The sequence below is a fragment of the Stylophora pistillata genome, chromosome 11 (assembly GCF_964205215.1).
Source record: "Stylophora pistillata chromosome 11, jaStyPist1.2, whole genome shotgun sequence".
NCBI lineage: Eukaryota > Metazoa > Cnidaria > Anthozoa > Scleractinia > Pocilloporidae > Stylophora > Stylophora pistillata.
The window spans coordinates 2,311,724-2,338,484 of NC_142529.1; the positions used below are offsets into that span (position 1 = coordinate 2,311,724).

The window sequence follows — 26,761 nt, forward strand, 5'->3', positions numbered from 1 at the left end:
TAGTGCAGCGCTCTACCAATTGAGCTAACAAGCCAACTGGGAGCAGGCCATCAAATTAATTTGACATAAACCCCTAGATGATAAATCAAACAACAAACATATGAAATACATATATATGAATTGCAGTTATGAAACGTATATGTCCACGATCCTTCCCAGTAAAGCACTATTTAAGCAATTGGTAGAGCGCTGCACTAGTATCGCAGAGGTCAGTGGTTCGAATCCCGTACAGGCCTGAATTTTTTTCAGGTCTGATTTTCACTATTGCTTAAATAGTGCTTTACTGCGAAGGATCGTGCACATATACACAGTGATCCTTGCCAGGTTTCACAACCGGATCTCTCTGCCTGGGATCCGGCAGGGCCCAATTGTTCAAAGGCCAATTAGCGCTAACCTAGGGTTAATTTTTAATCTAGGTTTCTATATTTCTCTGTTCAAAAGCCATTTTGAGATAATTTTCCAAATTCTTTTAGAGCATTCAATTATCAAATTGTAGACAAATGGAATTAAACTGAATTTTCTTTTAAAGCTTTCAGATCTAATGTCAAAGCACACTAGCCCTGGGTTATCTCAACCCACCTTTGAACAACCCAGCCCAGGACTCTAACGCTGCACTAGGCCACTGCGTCTTCCTCAGATTTCTAAGGCACTGGTTCCAAGTCACCTCCTCCCAGTATGGTGCAGAAACAAACATCAACACTGTGGCCTCCTGTGCTAAGGACAATATTTCATTCAGTTTTACAGCTTAGCTGATAGTCTTGTCTTTTCCTAAGGGAAAACCCTTCAAAATATAAGCCCTAGTAGCAATTTATTTCAAGAAAAAGTTAGAACAAGTTAGACTTTTAATCCTGAATTGATTGCAAAACACCTTTGGAACAACATGGCCCAGAATATTCTACAGTCGAACCTTGATTATCCAGACTAGTTGGGACTTAGGTAATTAAACAGTCCAGATTATTGAGAGTCCGAATAATTTGAAAATTTGAATATTAATGAGGCAATAATGTAAATAAAAGAAATAAAGATAACACATTTTTAATTCTAAAAGTCTGCTTCAATGACTCTCCGAGCACTTGATCTTTTGAGATTGGAGGTAATGTGCTGTTTTAAATGTACTTTCCCAGACTTAAAATAATCTCTGAATTTTTTACCTCTTAGAGTTTTGAAGATCCAAAAAAAAGGGACCAGAGAAAAAGTCCAGGGTCGAGGTTTTCAAAGGTGGGTTAAGATAGCCCAGGGTTTGTGTGAAATTTGATTTCAGATCTGAAATCAAATTCAGAAATTCAGTCTTATTCCATTTGTCCACAATTTGATGATTGAATTCTTTAAAAAGAATTGTGAAAATCATCCCAAAATGGCCTTTGAACAGAGAAATATAGAAACCTGGACTAAAATTTAACCTTGGCCTAGCACTAATTGGCCTTCGAACAACTGGTCCCTGATAATCAAAAAGTCCAGATAATGGAGGTCCAGATAATCAAGGTTCGACTGTGGAATGTTTCACTGTTTACCTCATTACTAGTAAGTATGCTTAACTTGTGGACTTGGTCATGCATACAGACTTAAGAACAGGATTTTGCATCATCACTTGGAATGTTCTGGACTGTTTTGAGCAGATCTAGATAATTGGAGTGCACATCAAGCTGATGTGGTTCTTTCTGTAATGTGACAATAAAGCTGATTGCTGCAAATTACAAGTCACTACTCAGTGCTGTTACTTGGTTTTGAATCAGCCATTATAACAAAGTTATCCCCTATACTAGCATTATACTAACCCAGGTGAAACATCACTGCAATTGGCATCACAACCTGCAACTTCACATGTGCTCAGCTGTGACAGGTTTTAATGGTTACGACACTTATTGACAGCCCTGAAAACTACAGAAATATCCCCAGACCTGTTCATAAAGGTGTGTTCAACAGGGCTGGCCTGATTTTTGAAATGTTACCTAGCTAATTTTGATTTGTTCATGTAAGCAGGTGGGAAAGCCCTCATACCTCTTTCAAAACCAGTCTATAATAATAATAATAATAATAATAATAATAATAGTAAGGTTTTTATGAGCGCATTTAAGAATCTCAATGCTTTTACATAGCATAATAAAAATAAAATATAACAATGATACTAATACAATGGTCTCTTTCACTATATTCAGTACATTACTATCCTTTGTATTCAAACATCATACGTAACTTGGAATATCTATCCATGAATTGTCACGGGTATGTAAAATTGAATTAGAAAATATTGTGACTACATAATACTGATTGATACAATTTACACCCTCCCACAGTGCATTTAATAAAAAAAACTCCATATGTCAATATGGATGACTCAATCTGCATGGTCCGCCAAACAAAAACTGTCTTACTCAGTTTTTTAGCTTCTCGCAACCATTAAATACATCTGGATGTTCATATGGAGTTCCATCTCTTGGAAATTCAAACCAGTTTTTGCCAAATTGAGATACTAATTCATCTTTCCAGTTGTTCTGTACTGAAAGTGTAAAACCTTCAAATGGTAACCTCTTCAAAGGGTAGACATATCTTGACACATGGGGATGGACGAAGATGTCAATCATGAGGCCATCGTGGTAATTGCAACCGTGTGCAATACAATATTTATAACAGCTATTTCTATCTCTCAGTCTTGGGTTCCATGATGCTTCGTATAAACCAACTAGTTCATGTTTGTGAAAACCACGAGAGTTGTTCGGAAACGCGGGATCGGTAAGTGAATTCTGAAAGAAAATGTCAGGTGGTAAATCCTTCGCTGCAACTTGAAAGAATTTGACATAGTCATCTAAAGGCATTTCAATATCACTATCTACATCCCAAGGTATAAATCCTTGATGTCTTGCTGCACCTAGTAGAGTACCTCGTGTAATCCAGTAAAATATATCATACTTTTGAGCGAGAAGGTCGAAAATGCGCAGCATTCTTGTCATGACAAGTTGTCCTTGTCGATACAAAACTTTGGAATAATTACGTATATCAGGGCATTGAAGTTGACCATCTATCATGTCACATTTTCCACCAAGTTCAGTGTATAACCTCGGGCACATCTCACCCCAATCATATTTCTTCTCGTAGTTCTCGTAGCAGTGTTTTCCAGTTCGATTTGCATAAAACGGTCTATCAACTTCCATACTCTTGTAACGATATTTCGCAGAAAACGGCAGAATTGGGTCGATTTGAAACACTGCAACTCCCAGTAGACATACTAGGGTTACTATTAAAACGAGTAAAGAAAATCTCGCAGCTGTGCGCATCGTGAAGCTGAAGGTATAGGTTTATTACCCACGCAATGCGTAGTCCTGCAAAAAAGCACAGCTGGAATTATCTGCTTAATCTTCAAAGAGCTTGTCTTTAGTTAATTAAACATTAACTACAAATTGTCACGTGGATGGCCATCAAATTAATTCGACATAAACCCGTAGATGATAAATCAAACAACAAACATATGAAATACATATTTATGAAGTGCGGTTATGAAACGTATATGTGCACGATCCTTCGCAGTAAAGCACTATTTAAGCTATTGGTAGAGCGCTGCACTAGTATCGCAGAGGTCAGTGGTTCGAATCCCGTACAGGCCTGAATTTTTTTCAGGTCTGATTTTCACTATTGCTTAAATAGTGCTTTACTGCGAAGGATCGTGGACATATACGTTTCATAACCGCAGTTCATATATATGTATTTCATATGTTTGTTGTTTGATTTATCATCTACGGGTTTATGTCGAATTAATTTGATGGCCTGCTCCCAGTTGGCTTGTTAGCTCAATTGGTAGAGCGCTGCACTAGTATCGCAGAGGTCAGTGGTTCGAATCCCGTACAGGCCTGAATTTTTTCCAGGTCTGATTTTCACTATTGCTTGAATAGTGCTTTACTGCGAAGGATCGTGCACATATACACAGTGATCCTTGCCAGGTTTCACAACCGGATCTCTCTGCCTGGGATCCGGCAGGGCCCAATTGTTCAAATGCCAATTAGCGCTAACCTAGGGTTAAACTTTAATCTAGGTTTCAATATTTCTCTGTTCAAAAGCCGTTTTGAGATAAATTTCCAAATTCTTTTAGAGCATTCAATTATCAAATTGTAGACAAATGGAATTAAACTGAATCATCTTTTAAAGCTTTCAGATCTAATGTCAAAGCACACTAGCCCTGGGTTATCTCAACCCACCTTTGAACAACCCGGCCCAGGACTCTAACGCTGTACTAGGCCACTGCGTCTTCCTCAGATTTCTAAGGCACTGGTTCCAAGTCACCTCCTCCCAGTATGGTGCAGAAAACAAACATCAACACTGTGGCCTCCTGTGCTAAGGACAATATTTCATTCAGTTTTGCAGCTTAGCAGATAGTTTCGTCTTTTCCCAAGGGAAAACCCTTCAAAATATGAGCCCTAGTAGCAATTTATTTCAAGAAATAGTTAGAACAAGTTAGACTTTTAATCCTGAATTGATTGCAAAACACCTTTGGAACAACATGGCCCAGAATATTCTACAGCCGAACCTTGATTATCCGGACTAGTTGGGACTTGGGTAATTAAATAGTCCAGATAATCGAGAGTCCGAATAATTTGAAAATTTGAATATTAATGAGGCAATAATGTAAATAAAAGAAATAAAGATAACACATTTTTAATTCTAAAAGTCTGCTTCAATGACTCTCCGAGCACTTGATCTTTTGAGATTGGAGGTAATGTGCTGTTTTAAATGCACTTTCCCAGACTTAACATAATCTCTGAATTTTTTACCTCTTAGAGTTTTGAAGATCCAAAAAAAAGGGACCAGAGAAAAAGTCCAGGGTCGAGGTTTTCAAAGGTGGGTTAAGATAGCCCAGGGTTTGTGTGAAATTTGATTTCAGATCTGAAATCAAATTCAGAAATTCAGTCTTATTCCATTTGTCCACAATTTGATGATTGAATTCTTTAAAAAGAATTGTGAAAATCATCCCAAAATGGCCTTTGAACAGAGAAATATAGAAACCTGGACTAAAATTTAACCTTGGCCTAGCACTAATTGGCCTTCGAACAACTGGTCCCTGATAATCAAAAAGTCCAGATAATGGAGGTCCAGATAATCAAGGTTCGACTGTGGAATGTTTCACTGTTTACCTCATTACTAGTAAGTATGCTTAACTTGTGGACTTGGTCATGCATACAGACTTAAGAACAGGATTTTGCATCATCACTTGGAATGTTCTGGACTGTTTTGAGCAGATCTATATAATTGGAGTGCACATCAAGCTGATGTGGTTCTTTCTGTAAATTGTCAATAAAGCTGATTGCTGCAAATTACAAGTCACTACTCAGTGCTGTTACTTGGTTTTGAATCAGCCATTATAACAAAGTTATCCCCTATACTAGCATTATACTAACCCAGGTGAAACATCACTGCAATTGGCATCTCAACCTGCAACTTCACATGTGCTCAGCTGTGACAGGTTTTAATGGTTACGACACTTATTGACAGCCCTGAAAACTACAGAAATATCCCCAGACCTGTTCATAAAGGTGTGTTCAACAGGGCTGGCCTGATTTTTGAAATGTTACCTAGCTAATTTTGATTTGTTCGTGTAAGCAGGTGGGAAAGCCCTCATACCTCTTTCAAAACCAGTCTATAATAATAATAATAATAATAATAATAATAATAATAGTAAGGTTTTTATGAGCGCATTTAAGAATCTCAATGCTTTTACATAGCATAATAAAAATAAAATATAACAACGATACTAATACAATGGTCTCTTTCACTATATTCAGTACATTACTATCCTTTGTATTCAAACATCATACGTAACTTGGAATATCTATCCATGAATTGTCACGGGTATGTAAAATTGAATTAGTAAATATTATGAATACATAATACTGATTTATACAATTTACACCCTCCCACAGTGCATTTAATAAAAAAAACTCCATTTGTCAATATGGATGACTCAATCTGCATGGTCTGCCAAACAAAAATTGTCTTACTCAGTTTTTTAGCTTCTCGCAACCATTAAATACATCTGGATGTTCAACTGGAGTTCCATCTCTTGGAAATTCAAACCAGTTTTTGCCAAATTGAGACACTAATTCATCTTTCCAGTTGTTCTGTACTGAAAGTGTAAAACCTTCAAATGGTAACCTCTTCAAAGGGTAGACATATCTTGACACATGGGGATGGACGAAGATGTCAATCATGAGGCCATCGTGCCAATTGCAACCGTGTGCAATACAATATTTATAACAGCTATTTCTATCTCTCAGTCTTGGGTTCCATGTTGCTTCGTATAAACCAACTAGTTCATGTTTGTGAAAACCACGAGAGTTGTTCGGAAACGCGGGATCGGTAAGTGAATTCTGAAAGAAAATGTCAGGTGGTAAATCCTTCGCTGCAACTTGAAAGAATTTGACATAGTCATCTAAGGGCATTTCAATATCACTATCTACATCCCAAGGTATAAATCCTTGATGTCTTGCAGCACCCAGTAGAGTACCTCGTGTAATCCAGTAAAATATATCATACTTTTGAGCGAGAAGGTCGAAAATGCGCATCATTCTTGTCAAGACAAGTTGTCCTTGTCGATACAAAACTTTGGAATAATTACGTATATCAGGGCATTGAAGTTGACCATCTATCATGTCACATTTTCCACCAAGTTCAGTGTATAACTTCGGGCACATCTCACCCCAATCATATTTCTTCTCGTAGTTCTCGTAGCAGTGTTTTCCAGTTCGATTTGCATAAAACGGTCTATCAACTTCCATACTCTCGTAACGATATTTTGCAGAAAACGGCAGAATTGGGTCGATTTGAAACACTGCAACTCCCAGTAGACATACTATGGTTACTATTAAAACGAGTAAAGAAAATCTCGCAGCTGTGCGCATCGTGAAGCTGAAGGTATAGGTTTATTACCCACGCACTGCGTAGTCCTGCGAAAAAGCACGGCTAAACTTCAGAATACCCGGCCACTCATTTACATGTCATTAAATGAGAATAGCATCTATTGTGTTATGCCTCATTCTTCAAAGCCTCCCGACACATGTAAATGATGTGGACGGGTATTCTGAAGTTGAAGCACAGCTGGAATTATTTGCTTAATCTTCAAAGAGCTTGTCTTCAGTTAATTAAACATTAACTACAAATTGTCACGTAGATGGCCAACTCCCAGTTACCTTTTATTCGTCGTCTTATTTTAGTGAACGTCAGGTGTGAAATGTTAGAGTGCGCCCACGATTATAATAATAATAATAATAAAATCTTTATTACCGTGTCAATGTATTTAGCTCATAGAGCTAATTGGGGACACCTACTTTTACTAAATTAATAAAAAAAACTATGTACAGTATCATAATAAGTGACAATACAGCCGATAAACTATGCATTAAAATTTTAAAATATTTAGAAATATCAACAGTGTTCAGATAACATAAAAATACTTGTACCATGCAGATAATTAAAAAAAAAAAAAAAAAAAAAAAAAAATCACGTGCTGCAAAGATTGCAGCAGTTGCCACTGTCTTCCACTAGGCTGACCAGGTCAACTCTACGGATTCTAGTTTTAAAGATACTAAGGCTTGGTAGTTCACGCATACCATTTTCTAATTTGGACCAGATATATGGTCCTTGATACCTTAGTGTGTGTTTACCATAGCGTATAGTGTTAAATCGTGGTATTTCAAAGTCACTATTCCTAAGGTTATAACGAGTACCCTTTCGAGTAAATATCTCAGATATGTAGCTGGGTACTAGATCGTTCTTTACTTTATACATTAGTGTTGCTATGTCCTGTAAGCGTCTATTATGAAGCGTAGGTAACTTAGCACGCTTAAGAAGTTCCTCATATGTCTCTGTTGTTGTTTTGAAGACCGCACGCAGGGCTCGCTCTTGGATGCGTTCGATTTTGCGCCCATCTGAAGATTTACAAAAGTTCCAGACTAAATGACAGTATGTTAAATGTGGCATTATAGCTGTTTTATACAGTATGAGCTTAGCTTGGCATGGTATTAGGTTACGCAAGCGCATGAGGACTCCTACTTTCTGGCTGGCTTTAGTGCATATTTCGCTAATGTGTTGTGTAAAGTTAAGGTTCTTGTCTATATTTACTCCTAATAGCTTGATTTCTTCAGTTTTCCTGATCGCGTCATTGGCAATGGTGAGAACGCTGCCCTTCTTATCTGCATCTATGTTTCTTGGGTTAATCGTAAGAGACTGAAACTTATCTGGATTTGCCAAGAGGAAGTTGTCCCTATACCATAACAGTGCTTGTTGACCCTGAGTCACTAGAGTAGATTCGACTTCTTCATAGGTTTTTCCTGTCACATATAATTGGTGGTCATCAGCATAGAGCGTAAGGTTTGAGTTCCGGCTTCGTTGTACTAATGATCATGTGGTGTAAAACGCAAGAAAGTTGACGGCATTTGCCAAGCTCAGTTTATAGCACAAGCGAGCAGAGAAGTTGGATTTATGCTATGTAAGATTTCCGTTACCATAGAAAAGTACCAAGATTGTAAAGGAGGAATGGGGATTTCGGGAGATAGAGGCTTTTTTCTATTTTACTTTTATTAATTTTTTTATGCGATAATCCTTGATAATCCAGTTTCTTAATATACTTGGAATTCTTTTCTCACCTTTGCCCCAACCCCCATCAGTTTTGGACAAGACATACTAAACTCAAATAGGCATGTTTCTATTTCGAAAAAGAAGTATGCAGTCGTTTTGCGAGTGGTTACGGGTTGCAAAAATTATCCCAAAGCGACTCATTACCAGATTACTCTCGGGCGTAAAAATCAAAGATGGAGTCGTTTTCAATCGAAGACAGTCAGTGATTCTCCCTCGCAGCCGTTTGTAGTCTCGTCACGCAACGCTCCTCCCCACAAACTGGGGGAGTTGTTCGCCTGGCGTGACGACTCCGGAAATGTCTGCAAAGTGGTCTAGTGATAAGCATGCATGCAGCGAAGCTGTTGCCATTGGCGGACAGCTGTTGGCGATAAAGTACTGACATCAACCAACAGTATCAGGAAAAGTCTAGATGTGGAAAATATCAAAGCAATAATATTGCCGTAATGATACTTGGGATTATAATTTGAATAGTTATGTTGTTGTTATATTATCGCTATGATTATCAATGTTATTAATTTTCATTTGCTTTGATTATCTTCCACTGCAGTCGATGTGCGCATGTTTCATTTTGTTCCTCCTTGTTGTTCAGTGAGCAGCTAACAACTAACTTCCATGAGTGACCAAGTCAGAATATCTCCGCACAATATCAATACAACAACAATTAGACAAGTGATAATAAAGAAAATATAAATTATGGGATTATTAATTGATTTAATGCCAAATTCTCCGAACTAACAACATGAAAATTGTAAGCAGGGCAGAAAGGAGAATTGTTGATCAGATCTTGGGAGGAAAATGCCAATGGATTATCTATCGCATAGGCTCTCTATTCCACAAATTATCGGCGTTAATCATTAAGACAACTATCGGAGCAAAGGGCGATATGATAAGATGTAAAATTTGTTTTTATTTAAGTTCTCTTCCTCAAGGACTTTGGAAGCGTACAATATTTACTTAACTTCCAGATCTAACATTTTAAATTTATTAACCTTTTCTTGCAACACAGGAAATTGATCTTTTGAAGATTATAATCAGGGAAAATAAAAATTACAAATAAATTTGTTGAAAGCGATTGCTCGTTATAATCCAAATTAGTTGCAGTATATTTCGTCCTCAATTAATATATAGTTCGCATATTTACTGAAGGTTTATAGTGCGACATAAAGGTGTCAATTGTTATTCAGAGAGAAACAAAATTGACACAGCTTTCTTTTTTTGTTCCGTAGCGAAGAAAAACTTGTTTACTCGCCTACACGCTCCGGCACTGAGTAATGGGAAAGCGTCATTGGGGAACAGTTCATTTTGCGCTTCTTAGCTTCCACTGGGCCAACATCAGTACGATGTTGCACCATTGAAATTTTACTAACCTTGAGCTACAGATTTTCAATTCGAACAAGCAAGTCCCAACTAATCATAGCAATTTTGTTTTTAAATATTTTTGTTAGATGTTATGGAGAACATCTGATGCAACATGCAAACTAGTTTATTTACGCGGACGAAACAACATTCTAGGTCTTTAAGCCATTGGAAATACTCCGTCAACTCACACTACAAATTAAACATAACCGTCTGTTTGAATAGAATCGTTTCCTGATAACGATTTTGGACTAAAAGTGAGCAGTTTAGTTTAATTTTAAATTGATGTTTGCTGCATATTAAGCGGTCCTAATAAAAAAGAAAAAAAAAAAGTTTAATCACTAATGCATTCGTTTTGGTGTGATAATAATGAAAAAAAATATAAAGTGCTGTTAAAAGGAAAAATTACTAATGCTTCAAATGGCTAAAAACCATAGAGTCTTACCAGAATAAAGATAAAAGCTGTAAGCTCTAAAAGAGATATCGATTATTAATAGCTTTGACAAGCCGAAGTATTTCAAGAGAATAATATTTCTTCAGGTAACTTTGAATCTAATATCTAGATGACAAATTGATAAAAACATTTCTATCGATCGCAGTCGGTCATATTAGTTCGTGAACAACCTGTATTTCAGCAAACATACCATTCAGTTGAGTGTCAAGTCATCATGCAAATTTTTCTCTGACATGGTATATCCTCAAATCAATAATTTTTGGACGAATATGCGATTTTCAATTGCTAAGGGTTTCTTGGCGAAATAAAATATCTCGGAAAGTAATTCAAAGCGGTTTTAATCTGTCGGTAAAATTTTATTTGCGTCACCATAAACTTTTCTTCTCACGAAGGTTGCTATGTTTACTACACGCTAGAAAGCCTTAGACTTTTGGATAGAAAATGATCTTTGTGGACTTTTATCTTGAATGATCACGCTTCGACTTGCCTTTTCTAGAGGTTTTGCTCTTTTATCTCGAACAATATTGAAAGAATCTGAAATATTGACGCTTTTGTGGCGACATTTCTGAATTTTCACTCGAAAACGGCTCTTTGGTAGCATCCTTGTTCGAGTACGTTGCTGTTCAAAGTCTTGACAGCGAGTGGATAGAACCGCGTTTGCAGATGTTCCACGTCTGTTCCCGTCTGTAACTACATTTTTAATCGTAAAACTTTTCCTCAGCGGTGTATATTGAACTCGTACATTGTCCTTGCTCATTGCGGTTACTTCTTTTACCATGTTACGATTAAACAAGCCAACGCTTTTATTTTCTCCACGGGGTTGATTTCCTATCAGTGAAGTGTTTTTTTCCTCGTCACGTATTTCATCTGACGAACTTCTGGTTGTCGGCGCGGATCGGGAAGTATTCTTGCTAGAATAGCTGAATTTAATTTCCAGCGAAGAAGTTCTCCGCGGTTGCCTTTCCTTGTCCTCCGAATTCTCCCTGTCCAAGCTAGTCGCTTTCCTCCATTCAGTGCTCAATGAAGTGTGAAGACATGAAATGTAGTTGGCTTGCGAAAAGCTTCCTTTTTCACTCTTCGGTGCCTGACTCCTCTTTTTTCCCGCAGCAGTTATGACACCAGGAACTCTAGCTGATACTGGCTTCGCCGACGTTACAGCAATATCTTTATCGATACTTGGTAATACCACAATCTTAGGAATCTTTTCTTTCGGAATAATAGACAATGAACTCACGTATTTTCTCCTTTGATCGCGAGACGAATGATTAGTCATCGGGGACATAATTTTCGGTTGTACAGATGACTTTGTGTAAGCCGCGCGAGGAGCACTCGAGCCTAGCGAGCACTTTGCAAACACACCACTCATCGAAGGGGAAAAATTATTATTTACGGTCTTCGTTGGAACATTTCTTCCAAGTTTCGTCGTAGAAACGTGGCAATACCCTTTCTGAACGTTCATTGGGAAGAGCTGGCCGATAACATTATTTTTAGAGCACGTATTTCGTGTAGTTGATTCGCTCGTGTTTTTCAAAGCGGTCAGTAACCTAACTTTGGTGTCCTTTAGTGTTCAATTGTTATGTCTCCCTGGCTTGAAGCACGTTAATTTATGTACAGCGGTCGTAACTTTAAGCTGACAGGTTGTTTCACGATCACAGCATAATTACTGAATACGATTTTGGCCTCTTTGTAGAAAAAAAATCCAAATTTTTGTTGAACGTTGGTGAGCAGGGAAGATGTATTGTTTAGAAAGACAGTTTTGAGTGCTTTTTTCGAAACCTTTCCTTAAACTCATTAACCAAATGGACGTATTTCAGCTGAAACGAGCCAAGAGTTTTGTTCTTATGGTAGAGAATATAGCCATTATGATATTGGCCTGCGTGTGAAATTTGCATTTTTGTCGAGAGGTAAATTGCAACTTTTATTTTCTCAATTATCACCAAAACATACACGCAAGAGTCGAATTGATTGTCAATCGGCGTTTTAAATGACGTAAATGAATCACCAAGGTCATCCCTCTCCAATTAAAAGCTTTGACGAGACAAATGTTCTTGGATTTACGTTCCAATTACGACTTCACATCTTCTAGACACAAACTCACGCTTCAGTAAAGTCGCACTTATGGATAATACCGTTTTTGTAAACAAAAAAATTGCAAATGAGAAGTTTCACAATAGAATTTTCTCGAAATATTGATTTATTCGGAACAGCGCCCTGCTTTGCCATAAATTATGTCTTTTGAATTTATAGTCCTGCTGAAAAGTGACGAGGAAAAAAAATAAAATGGAAATTAAAGGAGAAGCCACGGTGATTAACCTAAGTCCGAGGTTACTACAAAACTCGGTCCCAATCCTTTTACTGATAGTGAAATCATCATTACGACACTTCTTAACTTTACGGAAAATTTCTCTTTTTCTACAACAGTAATATAAGAATTATCTGTTTTTCATACATTTTTATATGTTGCAACAAAGTAAATAACTAGATATATTTATGGGAAACGGTATAGTAAATGATTTAAATAACCATAAAATGTGGTTGTTCGATGAAAAACATTTATTTCTCCACTGACCTTCGATCGATACCTAAGTAGAGTGGGCGGACCACAATTTACCAGGTGGCTGATTCTTCGTCTCTAGTTTTCACCTGTAAAATGGTTGGACAACTTGCTCACTTGTTCTCGACTAGTATTACTGAAATTATTTGAAAACAGAAAAAAAAAATCCGCTATCGAACAACAAAGACAGATTCTGATAACATAGAGGAGGAACATTTAAGCCTTGCATGGCTACGAACTTAAAATTGGGGAAGATTATTTTTCAACTGAATGGCAGTGAATGAAGAACTAGAGAGACCATCAGTTAGCCTGAGCAAGCTACATTGTTTTGTTTGGGAGGAAAATGCAACGAAGTGTAGTGAAATTCAAACGGTTCTTGACCCACACAGACCGAAAAATTAAGATTCCCCGTGTGTGAAAGTGGCGATTCGTTGTTGAAGATTTTCCGGTTAGTTCACTTGTTTAAATAAAACTCACTGAATATCCTCGTCAGCCTACACGCTTCATGGGTTTATTTGTTTCTTTGTTTTCATCTGCTTAACATTCCATAACGTAATTTTTCTTTCCGCTTTGATGAACTAAAAGCAAAAAGCTATCATATTGTAGCAGGCTGAGGTAAAAAAAGGAGAAAAAAAAGAACTGAAAATCGCTCGAAATTTGTCGCTTGGAAATTCAACGAGACTCAATAGGTTTTATAGATCAGTCGAGTATCTAAAATGTCTGTACCATATTTCGTTTCCATATATTTTCAAGAGAAGGACTTCCGTCTTTGTTGATATTTTAAAATCAGTTCAAGCGTGTAGCCTATTTGATTATTTTTGGTCAAGGAGCATAAAGTTTAGGTTTTTTTAAAAATGGTCTATCAATTTTTGGACAGGAAGTGTTTCGCTATCGCTATAAAAGGAAAATTAGGCTTCAAATATTACGAGATATGATGTGATTTAGAATTGCCTAGACCGGTAAATAAGAAAAGTAAATGCAGAATTTAGGGAGCAATTTTCTCTTATTTACTTAACATAAAAATATGAAAAAAAAAAAACCTTTGATTTTCTCCGAGAGAAAAAGAAAAATGGCGAGTCTCCTTCTAAGAAGTACTTTTGACTCTTTGTTCATGAGTTTATCGCTCCATTGATCCATGACCTCAACCTCGCGCTCTGGTTGGCTGTTTAATGACAATAGAAAGCAATCCAATTTTAATGAGCCAGTGGGCCATGAAGTAATGATGATTCCTCAACAATGAGCTCATGAATTGTCCAATAAGAAAGCCATGTTGATCAAAAGACCCACACAATCCACCGGCTGTTTTGGTTGGACATCATGACGTCATGAAGGAAGAAACAAGCGGCCGTGTGGCCTCTTACCTTGAAGCTCAACAACCTTTAAAAACACTAAACATCATGCGGTGCGAGAAGGAAACTTATCCACTATACGAGAAAAAAGTTGTTGGAAATGTCCAGCTTAAAGAGGAACCAAAAAATGAAGAAAACCGAAAGTTTCTGCGTAGTGTTGTCACGTCTCTTATGTACGTTCTGGAACCGATTTTACCAGACGATGGCGTGAAGGGAGACGGGAAAATTGCTAGCTTATTGTACTTGATTTGTCTAACAACAGCAGGGGTGGTATTTAATCTTTCCAAATGGCTACAAGACGATTCTAAGGCCGACTCCGGCGTGACAACGGACCACATTGATGGGTTCCTGATCACCTGTATCTGTCCAGCTCTGTTGTGGATCTGTTACATCTTTTGTAAACAAAGCGATCGGAAGACTGTGGACTTTATCACGCCCTCGCCCCACTCACACAGACCTCTGATGGCGGGGGCTTACGTTTTCGGCGCGGGAAGTTGTGTCATGGATCTACTCCACATAACATTTTATATCGAATGTTCATCCAACTTATCCAGCCTTTTCTTCTCCATTTTCAAGGCTGTGTTTATTTTTGCACAAATTCTATTTTTAAGAAAGTTTGCCACAGCAACCCTTCATAAATCACCAAGCATTCGACTTGTACTTTTCCACATACTTGGTACCAACGTATGCCTATGGTTTCGCGCGCTTTTTAGCCATTCGAAAAGCATTTTCAGTGCGCGGAGATCACTTGAAGATCTAAGCACTCGCGAAGAAAACGCTTGCTTTGCAAATCACTACTCTATGAAAAAGATCTGGGAGGCGTCCGAACCTTATTTATATCCATTTACAATGGAGTATTCACTTATCGCGGGTGGCATTTTGTACACCATGTGGAGCGGGATGCGGGATCTTGATCCCGACCCGCAAGATATTTATATCTATGACGAGCTGTCTGACTTTAATACGACTTCGGATAATCTTAGTGAACGACTCGAAAAATTTGAACATGACCACGGATATGGGACCTGCGAAGCTGCCACACCATCCAGGGATTCTGTGTCAAGTGGTAGATTTTCAAGCCGTTTTTCGCTGAATAGAGCCATGTCAAACTCTTCTATATGTCAATCATGTATTGAAAACCAGGATGCACTTCGCATGCACGCGATCCCAAGCTCTGACCCAGGCCTTTTGATTGGCCTCCTTTTCTCGATCGTGTTGCTGCTCGCAGTTGGTTTACTGTGGGTTGACCGAGACTCTATAAACGCGCTTAAATTTTATTACCTTTACCAAATTATTTTGCTGGTGTTCATGTGCGTGGCCTGCTGGGTTGTGTTGCGGTGTTTAATGAATCAAAAATTTATGTGGTATCCATTTGGTGCAGATGACACTCTCTTAATAGTTTCGTTCACAGGGATGTTTCTCTACGCTGGTTTATGCCTCACAGCTGCCATCGCCGAAATAAGGAATCATCGTCACGCATCGGATTTCTCACTCGCTAAATCAACATTGATTTTGTTCCAAGCCATGCTTCAGGCTACAGCCCTTATCAAGGCGCTGCGCTTCAGACCGCTCAAGGAACTGGGAGCGAATATAGTCCGACAAGGAACGCTGTTTCTGCTGACTACGAATGTTGCACTGTGGGCGCAGGATTCCTTCTTCGAAATGAGGAACTTTGCGACCACACCAGTTCAGACGGTGTTTTACGGTGAGACTTCCTGGAGGGCAATTACTACTTTAGCTTATCCTTTATGTATTTTCTTTCGCTTTCACTCAGCAGCTTGTCTTTTTGAAGTGTGGTCTTGCTTTAGAGTTAACAACTTGAGCTAAGATCATGCAAAAAATGTGCAGTCAAGGGAACAAGTGCTGGTCGAGTCCGTCATGAGAATCTTGACTTTCGCTCCCCGTCGCTAGAGTACCTCAGTAATGTATAGTTCCGAAAAGATCGGAAAAGATCGGAAATACTTCGTTTTCAAAATGGAGGATAAGCAGAGAACATTGCTTGTTTCTTTGACCGTATTAGACTTCCAGCTGAGGGAAATTTTCCGTGGTCAATTAAAGGGGAAGAGCATTGACTAGATCTCACCTGTCGTCTAGCTAGCATTAGAATAATTTTCCGACATTTAAATTTATAAACTCTAAGAATATCAGTATGCACTTGCATTTAATTAGACCACGGATATATCAGTGAATAGATTCTGCTATTCACTCAATTGAATCTTGACGGCTGATGAAAGAAGTTCCAGTAGTTTTATTAGTCGACAGAATTTTTCCCATTTCCAGGCTAAAAGTTTTAGCCATGCAAACAACTTAATTGCATCGTGGGGGACTTCGAAGCAATTAACTTAAATGCAAATGTTTCTTCGATGAAAAGTATTTTTCCACATGGTTCATCATCTACCAACGAGCTTGAAGAAGGATTTGGTGAACATTTCTTGCTATTTGATTGCAAACTCATGGAAAAGGAAAAAATTCTAATATATTTTATGTTAAAAACTCTTAAGTGAATAGTCATTTTAGTATGTATATTGTTCATGTATATATATTTTTCAGTACATATCGGTTTTAGGAACCATTTCTATTATTCGTTAAGCATGATTCATTCAAATGGGTGATTCTTCCTGAACTTCACAATTAGCGCGAAATAGATACGCCGTAAAATTGGCGGTTTTGTAGATTGATAACTTTTTCGGTAATAATGAATTTGATGATAATCATTTATATATTATAGTATGGAATTTTTAATCTTCATTTATTTATACCTTACCCATCCATAGTGAGATTTCAATTCACATTCTAAGGCTTATTTTCAGCGGACAATACGTATTTACCTTGAGGTAAGACAAGTAAGGTAAGATATTTCAATATTATTTTTGACAAGGAAACAAGTAGTTTTGTAAATAGCCACACGTTCATGGCAAAATGAATCAGTTTTTCTTGTTTTTCTCGATGGCATGTCCGCCAGGAATCACCAATATTTCTTTATTTTTTTCTAAAATGATATCGATGGCAGATGACGACATCCGAGTGTTAACTGTCGTCGACAACAAAGAATTGTTATTCTTAAATGAATCATTTCTAAGATAGACTAACAGTAGTTTGTGTGCCATGTATACGACTGACAGACAGGCAAAAACACATTTTACTCCGCGATTAGTGCATAACAACCAGTCACAACAGACCCGACTGACAATCTGACAGGGAGACCAACAGTGACACAGACCACCCTCGCTCGCTAACAGGCTTGAGTTGTTGCTAAACTGTTAATCAACTGTATGTCAAGGACTAGCCCGGATTATAAGCCGACTGAACGATAACAGAGTAACTTATAATTATAGACAATAATCTCAAAAACAACTAACTAGCTGTCTGGCTGACTGTCTGATCAATTGTTTGACCAACTGTTGAACTGTCTGACGCACACTCTGACGAACTGTCTGACTGACATTCCGAACTGACGGACTAGTTGGCAGGCAGACTAGCTGGCTGTCGATAATGCGCCACCAAAGATACAGACTTACAGATTGATGATTTGAAAACGAGGGCCTTAACTGTTTAGATGACCGACAAAGTTATAGATCGCTTGATTAAATATTGACGGACTGGTTGACTCAACTTTCACCTCTCCGCTTACCCCGTGACTATACAGACTGACAGACAGTCAAACAGACAGGAGAAGAAATTAACCGTCAGACCGGCTAGCTACAACGACAAAATTAGATTATACATTTAAGACAACTTCGCTACTCCCTACTGCCTGCTACTTACTGTACTGACAGTTTGACGGACGACATTTGATCTGACCTCATACTAAGCTAATGACTCTGCGGAAGTCTCACTGATCTTACGCAACTGTTACTCTCTGTAAGTTTAACACAACTAACAACTAGCTATCAAGAAAAATGAACAACTACTTCGCTATCGAACGTCACTTAGTAACTTCACCAATTATTACAACTGCCTAAAGGACAAACAGACAGACGAATAGACAGAAAAACCAACCAACCAACCCACAAACAGACAGTCAGTCAGACAGACGGAGGCTGACTGACTGACTGACAGACAGACGAACTTATAGACAGACTTACAGAAATACAGACAGACAGATAGACAGACTGACAGACGGACAGACAGACAGACTGACATAGAGACAGACTGACAGACAGACAGACAGACAGACGGACAGACAAATAGACACAGAGAGACTGACATATAGACAGACGGACAGACGGACAGTCAGACAGGCTGACTGACTGACTGATAGACTGACTCACTAACTGACTGATAGATTGACAAATTAACGGACTGACAGACTAATAAACAGACAGACAGACAGAAACAGGGACAGAGAAACGAACAAACAAACACCTACACTGAAACAAGAAGATAGATAACCAATCAAACAGGCAAAAAAAAATAATAAACAGAAAATGACGGTAACAAAGACAGAGAGTTACTAACTTGCAGATGAGGGACAGATAGGGGCAATAGGTCTATCGACCACTAAAAGAAAAACTCAAAGACACGTAAGACCTAAAAGAACAACAGGCAGATACATAGAAATTACAAAGGCTTGAACTGACAAACTTATAGACATTTTGCAACATTTTGTGGAACCACAGGAAAAAAAAAATTGCAAAATAAAACATTCAAACGGAAGAGAAACAGCCTTTCACAGTAATCAACGGATATACTTTACTTACTTCACTGGTATAGTTTTTTTTCGTATTTTTTAACTGAGAATAAAAACATTTTGAAAGACATTTCTTCCTCCACTCTTTCATACTATGTGCCCAAACATGAGTAGTTGCGAGACCATTGCATTGAAAGAACACGTATTAAACTTATAGTCTTTTTCTCTGCTAGTTGACATATTGACGGTGACTGATTAACAAGTCAAACAGCGGAACGACATCTGAGCTTTATTACTTCCCTGCTACTAAGGACTAATTTAGAAAACTGATGGCATTTTCTGACTATCTAGCAAACTAACTTTAGCCAAGTTAATAACTGATGGGCTGAATGACTGAATGACCAAGTGGGTGAATAACTATATGATAGAATGACGGAGTGACGGAATGAGGAAATTAGGAAATGACTGAATGACTGAAAGACTGAACTAACGGAATTAATGACCTTACCGACCTTTTTGATTGACTCGGCGACTCAATTAATTGGCTTAACTACAAACAATTTAGCGTAATGAATTAATGACTGTTTTACCTACTCACTGACTGACTCCTTTACTTTCCGGTTGACTTACTGACTTGCTGACTAAGAACTCACAAACTGACTGGTGAACCCACAGACTAACTGTCTGACGGACAAAAAGAGGGACGCACAGCATGACTGACTGACTGAATGAATGACTCACTCAGTCACTTACTAACTCACTCAGTCACAGATAAACATAAAGAGGGACGCATAGCACGACTGACTGACTGAATGAATGACTCACTCAGTCACTTACTCACTAACTCACTCAGTGACAGATAGACATAAAGAGGGACGCACAGCACGACTGACTGACTGAATGAATGACTCACTCAGTCACTTACTCACTAACTCACTTAGTGACAGATAGACATAGAGGGACGCACAGCACGACTGACTGACTGAATGAATGACTCACTCAGTCACTTACTCACTAACTCATTCAGTGACAGATAGACATAGAGGGACGCACAGCACGACTGACTGACTGAATGAATGACTCACTCAGTCACTTACTAACTAACTCACTTAGTGACAGATAGACATAGAGGGACGCACAGCACGACTGACTGACTGAATGAATGACTCACTCATTCACTTACTCACTAACTCACTCAGTGACAGATAGACATAAAGAGGGACGCACAGCACGACTGACTGACTGAATGAATGACTCACTCAGTCACTTACTCACTAACTCACTCAGTGACAGATAGACATAGAGGGACGCACAGCACGACTGACTGACTGAATGAATGACTCACTCAGTCACTTACTCATTAACTCATTCAGTGACAGATAGACATAGAGGGACGCACAGCACGACTGACTGACTGAATGAATGACTCACTCATTCACTTACTCACTAACTCACTCAGTGACAGATAGACATAAAGAGGGACGCACAGCACGACTGACTGACTGAATGAATGACTCACTCAGTCACTTACTCACTCAGTGACAGATAGACATAGAGGGACGCACAGCACGACTGACTGACTGAATGAATGACTCACTCAGTCACTTACTCATTAACTCATTCAGTGACAGATAGACATAGAGGGACGCACAGCACGACTGACTGACTGAATGAATGACTCACTCAGTCACTTACTAACTAACTCACTTAGTGACAGATAGACATAGAGGGACGCACAGCACGACTGACAGACTGAATGAATGACTCACTCAGTCACTTACTCACTAACTCACTCAGTGACAGATAAACATAAAGAGGGACGCACAGCACGACTGACTGACTGAATGAATGACTCACTCAGTCACTTACTCACTAACTCACTCAGTGACAGATAGACATAGAGGGACGCACAGCACGACTGACTGACTGAATGAATGACTCACTCAGTCACTTACTCACTAACTCACTCAGTGACAGATAGACATAGAGGGACTCACAGCACGACTGACTGACTGAATGAATGACTCACTCAGTCACTTACTCACTAACTCACTCAGTGACAGATAGACATAGAGGGACGCACAGCACGACTGACTGACTGAATGAATGACTCACTCAGTCACTTACTCACTAACTCATTCAGTGACAGATAGACATAGAGGGACGCACAGCACGACTGACTGACTGAATGAATGACTCACTCAGTCACTTACTAACTCACTCAGTGACAGATAGACATAAAGAGGGACGCACAGCACGACTGACTGACTGAATGAATGACTCACTCAGTCACTTACTCACTAACTCACTCAGTGACAGATAGACATAAAGAGGGACGCACAGCACGACTGACTGACTGAATGAATGACTCACTCAGTCACTTACTCACTAACTCACTCAGTGACAGATAAACATAAAGAGGGACGCACAGCATCACTGACTGACTGAATGAATGACTCACTCAGTCACTTACTCACTAACTCACTCAGTGACAGATAGACGTAAAGAGGGACGCACAGCACGACTGACTGACTGAATGAATGACTCACTCAGTCACTTACTCACTAACTCACTCAGTGACAGATAGATATAAAGAGGGACGCACAGCATGACTGACTGACTGAATGAATGACTCACTCAGTCACTTACTCAATAACTCGCTCAGTGACAGATAGATATAAAGAGGGACGCACAGCACGACTGACTGACTGACTGAATGACTCACTCAGTCACTTACTCACTAACTCACTCAGTGACAGGTAGACATAAAGAGGGACGCACAGCACGACTGACTGACTGAATGAATCACTTACTCACTAACTCACTCAGTGACAGATAAACATAAAGAGGGACGCACAGCACGACTGACTGACTGAATGAATGACTCACTCAGTCACTTACTCACTAACTCACTCAGTGATAGATAAACATAAAGAGGGACGCACAGCATCACTGACTGACTAACTGACTGACTAAAATTTTTGCTTTCTAACTCACTCACTGACAGACAGACAAATAGAGGAACGCACAGCATGACCGACTGATTGACCGACTGACATACTTACTCACTAACTCACTCACTGACAAACAGACAGACAAATAGAGGGAGACGCACAGCATGACTGACTGACTAACTGACTCACTGACTGAATGACTAACTGAGTGGATCTGATCCGACTGAGTGAGTGAATGACTGACTAACTGACTAAATGAATGGCTCAGTCACTTTTTCAATAACTCACCCACTGACAAACTGAAAAAAAAAAGGGACGTACAGCATGACTGGCTAACTGCCTAAATAACTAACTTAACTGACTAAATAACTGACTGGCACATACAACCTGACTGATAAGTTTGAGAGCAGAACAATCAAAATGAACAATCAAAATCAAAATGACTGGCTCAACTACAGACTGACTAACCAGTTTATGGCGGAAAACCCAAAAACAACTCTCGATCAGATAACAGGCTAGCTGACTGACTAACTGACCCACCCATCAGTAGACTGACCAACCGACTTGCAGCGTGGTGAGATAATTACTCAGCGCGATGACATACAGACTGTCTGTGTCATTCATGAGGTAACGGTCAAGCTTAAAAAGAGCAAACTAGTTGAGATTAGCTGACTCTATGGCCAACTGAGCAACTAATCGTTTGGCGGACAGAATTGACAATTAACCTGTTGACTACATTATTACCAAATGACTAATCAATTTGTTGACTAAAATGAATTAATTTATAATGATAATTGAATAACATCCTGGTTGGCTGACCTCCTTTTAACTGACAGACGGACTACCACGTTATGACCGACCAAGTAGATGACGAACTATTTTTCACTTTTCCTAACACGTTACACGCTTTAGGAGCGCTTTTCTATTGACTATTAAGTAATCCAAACAGCCAACCTGAAGAGAGGAAAATACCCTGAGGAGCCAATAAGAACTCAAGAAAAAAAAACGCCTTTAAGAGTCCGGGCGACCAACTCGTGATTGGTGTAGTTTTGCATTTGATTGGCTGAGAGAGTGGAGCGAGTTTTCTGGACCAATCACAGAGCAGAATAAAGCAAAATCAGTTCAATCCCGGATTGCTTTCGACACCCAATTTAAATTTTCTCTATGAACTACAAAACAAGACGTACATCAAAGCAAGCTAAATCTGTAAATTGACAAATAAGGAAGTGAGTAATCATGTAACTAAACAACTGACCTGTTTCAAGAGCCATATCAACTGATCGACTCGGTGCAGTTTATCGCTAACTAAAAATACGGGCTGACAAACAAAGACGTGAATCATTTCGTAGGTTAGATAGAACACATACAGACACAAATGGATGGGTAAAGAAACAAACATACGGGCAGATATCACAGACCAGCCAACAAGAAGACAGACAATCAAGAGACAAATGACGACAAAATAGATTTGTTTTTGACGTTTGTTAGTCAAGAAACTGACAGAACTTTCACAATATGTTCACTTTTGTATGAAAAATCCGACGAAAGTGATTATACACTGTTGGTATAACTGTTCATCAGAGCATGCAGATGAACTATGTGTAAGTTAATTATAAGGCCATGTTTGAGTTTGCTACTGAGGGATTAGCTTATCCAACAAATTCTGTCAAACATGTGACTGGCATAAAACGGCTTTCACTAGCACACCACCTATAAACTAACTGACCGCTTGACTGACGGACTGACGGACTGATGGATAGAAGGACTGACGGACTGACGGACTGAAGGAATGATGGACCCACGGACTAAAGGACTGACGGATTGAAGGGGAGATGGCATGATGGAGAGAAGGACTGACGAACTTACGGACTGATATACTAAAGGAGAAATGGGCTGACGCACTTACGGACCGAAATGGAGAATGACTGACTGACTAACGTATTCACGAACTGACGGCAAGGAGGCCTAACGAACTTACTGACTGATTGACGGATGGGTTTACGGACATAGGGACTGCCGGATTCAAGGACATAGGGACTGCCGAATTCAAGGACATAGGGACTGCCGAATTCAAGGACATTGGGACTTACTGACTAACCAACTGACCGAGAGAAGGACTGACTAATTGACGGACTGACAAACGGACATCGACTGACTACCTGCCTCACGGACAAATTAACCGATTCATTGACTGACTGACGTTGAAAGACTAACGACAAACTGCCTCAATGTAAGACTGCATAACTACACTTATTAGTTCTAAACTTACTAACTCACTGGCCGAACTGATGACCAATGGACTGACTGCGAGAGAGGGTTGTCTGGAAAATGACGATTGAAACTATTTTCTATATTTGTTTCAAGTAGTCGAGAGGTTTTCATAAGGTCATCGCATGAGCTTTTTTGTGACTAAAACCTGACTTGGTTAATATCGTATTGCTTTAAAGAAGTCATAAATTTCTAAGAGCGAGCTTGTCTAACAAGCAACGACAACGGGTATATACTGAGGACCGTGAAGAGTGACAAGGTAGCATACTTGACTGCCTTTATGTTCTAATAATGACTAAAGGGCAAATCAATTAGAAACTAATAGTATTCGAGTATTAAATACAGGCTAATGGCACACGCACTTACTCTGTGATTATTCTAGCAACTGTTGTGGCTGATCAAGTTACTAACTGCCTTTTGTTTGATTAGCCACGTGACTGATTCTCTGAGTAATTTATTGACTCGCTATGGGAATGTCTGACTTAACATTTGACTAACCTATTGACTGACTGAATGACTGACTGGCTAACAGTTTTACTGACTGACTGAGTGGGTAGAGGATTGACTGATGACCGATTAGCTGACAGAATTACGGATTGGTTCATTACTGTACGATCAAACTGACTGACCGATTTAATGATTGGCTGACTGATTTTCTGACTGACCAACTGACAGACCACCTTTTTGGCTGGCCAACATACTTACTGAATGACTGACAGGACAGACTGACTGACTGGTAGACAGAACGACTAACCGACCGACCGACTGACTGAACAGAGTTTAAGTAACCAATGCACTGGCTGACCAACCAAACTTGAAAATGTCAAAAGGTTTTAATATAAACAGAAACGTGATTCGAGTTTGTCAAACAATGAGTCTACTTAACAGATGAAACAAAGAGGCCAACTGACGGTCAATGCAACGATCGAGGAACCGTCGGACAGAAAGACAGACGAAGAGACAGATAGACAGACAGACAGACAGACAGACAGATAGACAGACATAGACAGACAGATAGACAGACAGATAGACAGACATAGACAGATAGACAGACAGATAGACAGACATAGACAGACTTAGACAGACAGATAGACAGACATAGACAGACAGATAGATAGGCAGACAGATAGACAGATAGACAGACAGGTAGACAGACAGATAGACAGACAGATAGACAGACAGTTACTGACCAACTGAACGACCAATGTTGTCAGATACGACTGTCGATCGCAAGTAGGTTGCAGGACTGACTGACTGACTTGGTGAACCTGGCCTGTCTGAGGACTTTCTGTCCTAGCGAATTGATGACTGAATGAATTTCTGAACAACTGAGTGGATGAAAACATAGAGACAGTCACTCCGAACAACTGACTAACTTACTCTCTTAATTCATAAAGCCCAAAATACGAAATGAAATTTACGGTCCTTTAAAAGTATGTATGTAACAAGTATAACAGCTGATATCGGATCCAGGAGTAAATGCAACCGAAAAAAAGGCAAAACAAAAAAACAAAAAACGAACATCGTGTATAAATGTGAAAAAAGTACTAGTGCCCAGCAGCCTTTTAAGTGCTTCATTTGTTAATACTATTGACACGGATTTAAAAGTTAATTTAAAAAAATAAATTATCTTTAGCTATTATTAAGACAGATGTAAAGGACAAAGCGAAGAACTGTACATAAGAACTCATAACTCTACATAGTTCACAACTGAAGAATAATATTCCTGGTAGACTGACCATAATCGAGTTTCACGTCACTTTTGATTACAAACTTAGAAATCAAATCGCCGCTTAATCGCCAGCGTTTCATTTTGCGATCCAAAGAAGAAAAGCTACCTAAAAATTAGTTATCTAGGATTTAATGGTAGAAAAATGCACTATGTTTCATCGGTTACAAGCCTCAAACTACGCTGATGAAAGTCAAAGTTTTCCGGCCCAGGTTAACAACAAAGTCTTAACCATTTTCACTGTGTAACTTTATTCATGCATGCTGTAGATAAAATTGTGTGATAGAACGTTTCTCGATTTAGTGTCGTAAATCCAAAACCAAAGTAATTGCAACGGCCAATCAGAAGAAAGGAAAACACCTTGAAGAGCCAATAAGAACTCAAATTTATAAAAAAAATCCGCCAAAAGCGCGAGCGACCAAGTCGTAATTGGTGTTAGTTTTGCATGTGGTTGGCTTAGAGAGTAACGAACCAACCACAGCACAAAATAATGCAAAACCAGTGCAGTCCCGGATTAACTTCGACACTCAGTTGAAAATTGTTCAATGTTAACCACTGGGTTTTCTGAAGGTAAAAATAGTAAAATAGTTATTTTGACATTCTTAGATAGCAGTTACAAAAAATACTAATTGTAACTAGTTTAAAAATATTATGACACATGTTTGTACACTATCCTCCATAAAACAGTGATAGCACATTTACACAGTTTGTGAGTCACATTTTCCCCAAACCATCTAACCATCTACCGTAGGTACGCGCGGCACTACTGAATAAAGCCGCGGTGCATTATTGTTGATAAATGCAACAACAGAAAGGATGAAATCATTGAATGCGCACGCCCAACAAGT

At 38.9% G+C, this 26,761-nt stretch overlaps 4 protein-coding genes across 4 annotated transcripts; 1 reads left to right on the forward strand and 3 right to left on the reverse strand.

Moving 5' to 3' along the window:
* Window positions 1-791: 791 nt before the first annotated feature.
* On the reverse strand, window positions 792-4,298 carry LOC148719653 (uncharacterized). Its single transcript, XM_088739581.1, has 2 exons — window positions 4,188-4,298; window positions 792-3,317 (listed from the first exon to the last, which is right to left on the reverse strand). The coding sequence occupies exon 2, from the start codon at window positions 3,270-3,272 to the stop codon at window positions 2,373-2,375; it is 900 nt and encodes a 299-aa protein (XP_088595707.1). The 5' UTR covers window positions 3,273-3,317; window positions 4,188-4,298; the 3' UTR covers window positions 792-2,372.
* A 1,443-nt stretch (window positions 4,299-5,741) lies between these two features.
* Window positions 5,742-7,207, reverse strand: LOC111340017 (uncharacterized). The gene has a single exon (XM_022946787.2). The coding sequence runs from the start codon at window positions 6,882-6,884 to the stop codon at window positions 5,985-5,987; it is 900 nt and encodes a 299-aa protein (XP_022802522.2). The 5' UTR covers window positions 6,885-7,207; the 3' UTR covers window positions 5,742-5,984.
* A 2,299-nt stretch (window positions 7,208-9,506) lies between these two features.
* Window positions 9,507-12,268, reverse strand: LOC111340016 (uncharacterized). Its single transcript, XM_022946786.2, has one exon. The coding sequence runs from the start codon at window positions 11,886-11,888 to the stop codon at window positions 10,842-10,844; it is 1,047 nt and encodes a 348-aa protein (XP_022802521.2). The 5' UTR covers window positions 11,889-12,268; the 3' UTR covers window positions 9,507-10,841.
* A 759-nt stretch (window positions 12,269-13,027) lies between these two features.
* Window positions 13,028-26,619, forward strand: LOC111340008 (proton channel OtopLc). The gene has a single exon (XM_088739577.1). It carries the CDS (start codon window positions 14,309-14,311, stop codon window positions 16,157-16,159), a length of 1,851 nt encoding a protein of 616 aa, XP_088595703.1. The 5' UTR covers window positions 13,028-14,308; the 3' UTR covers window positions 16,160-26,619.
* The last annotated feature ends 142 nt before the right edge of the window (window positions 26,620-26,761 follow it).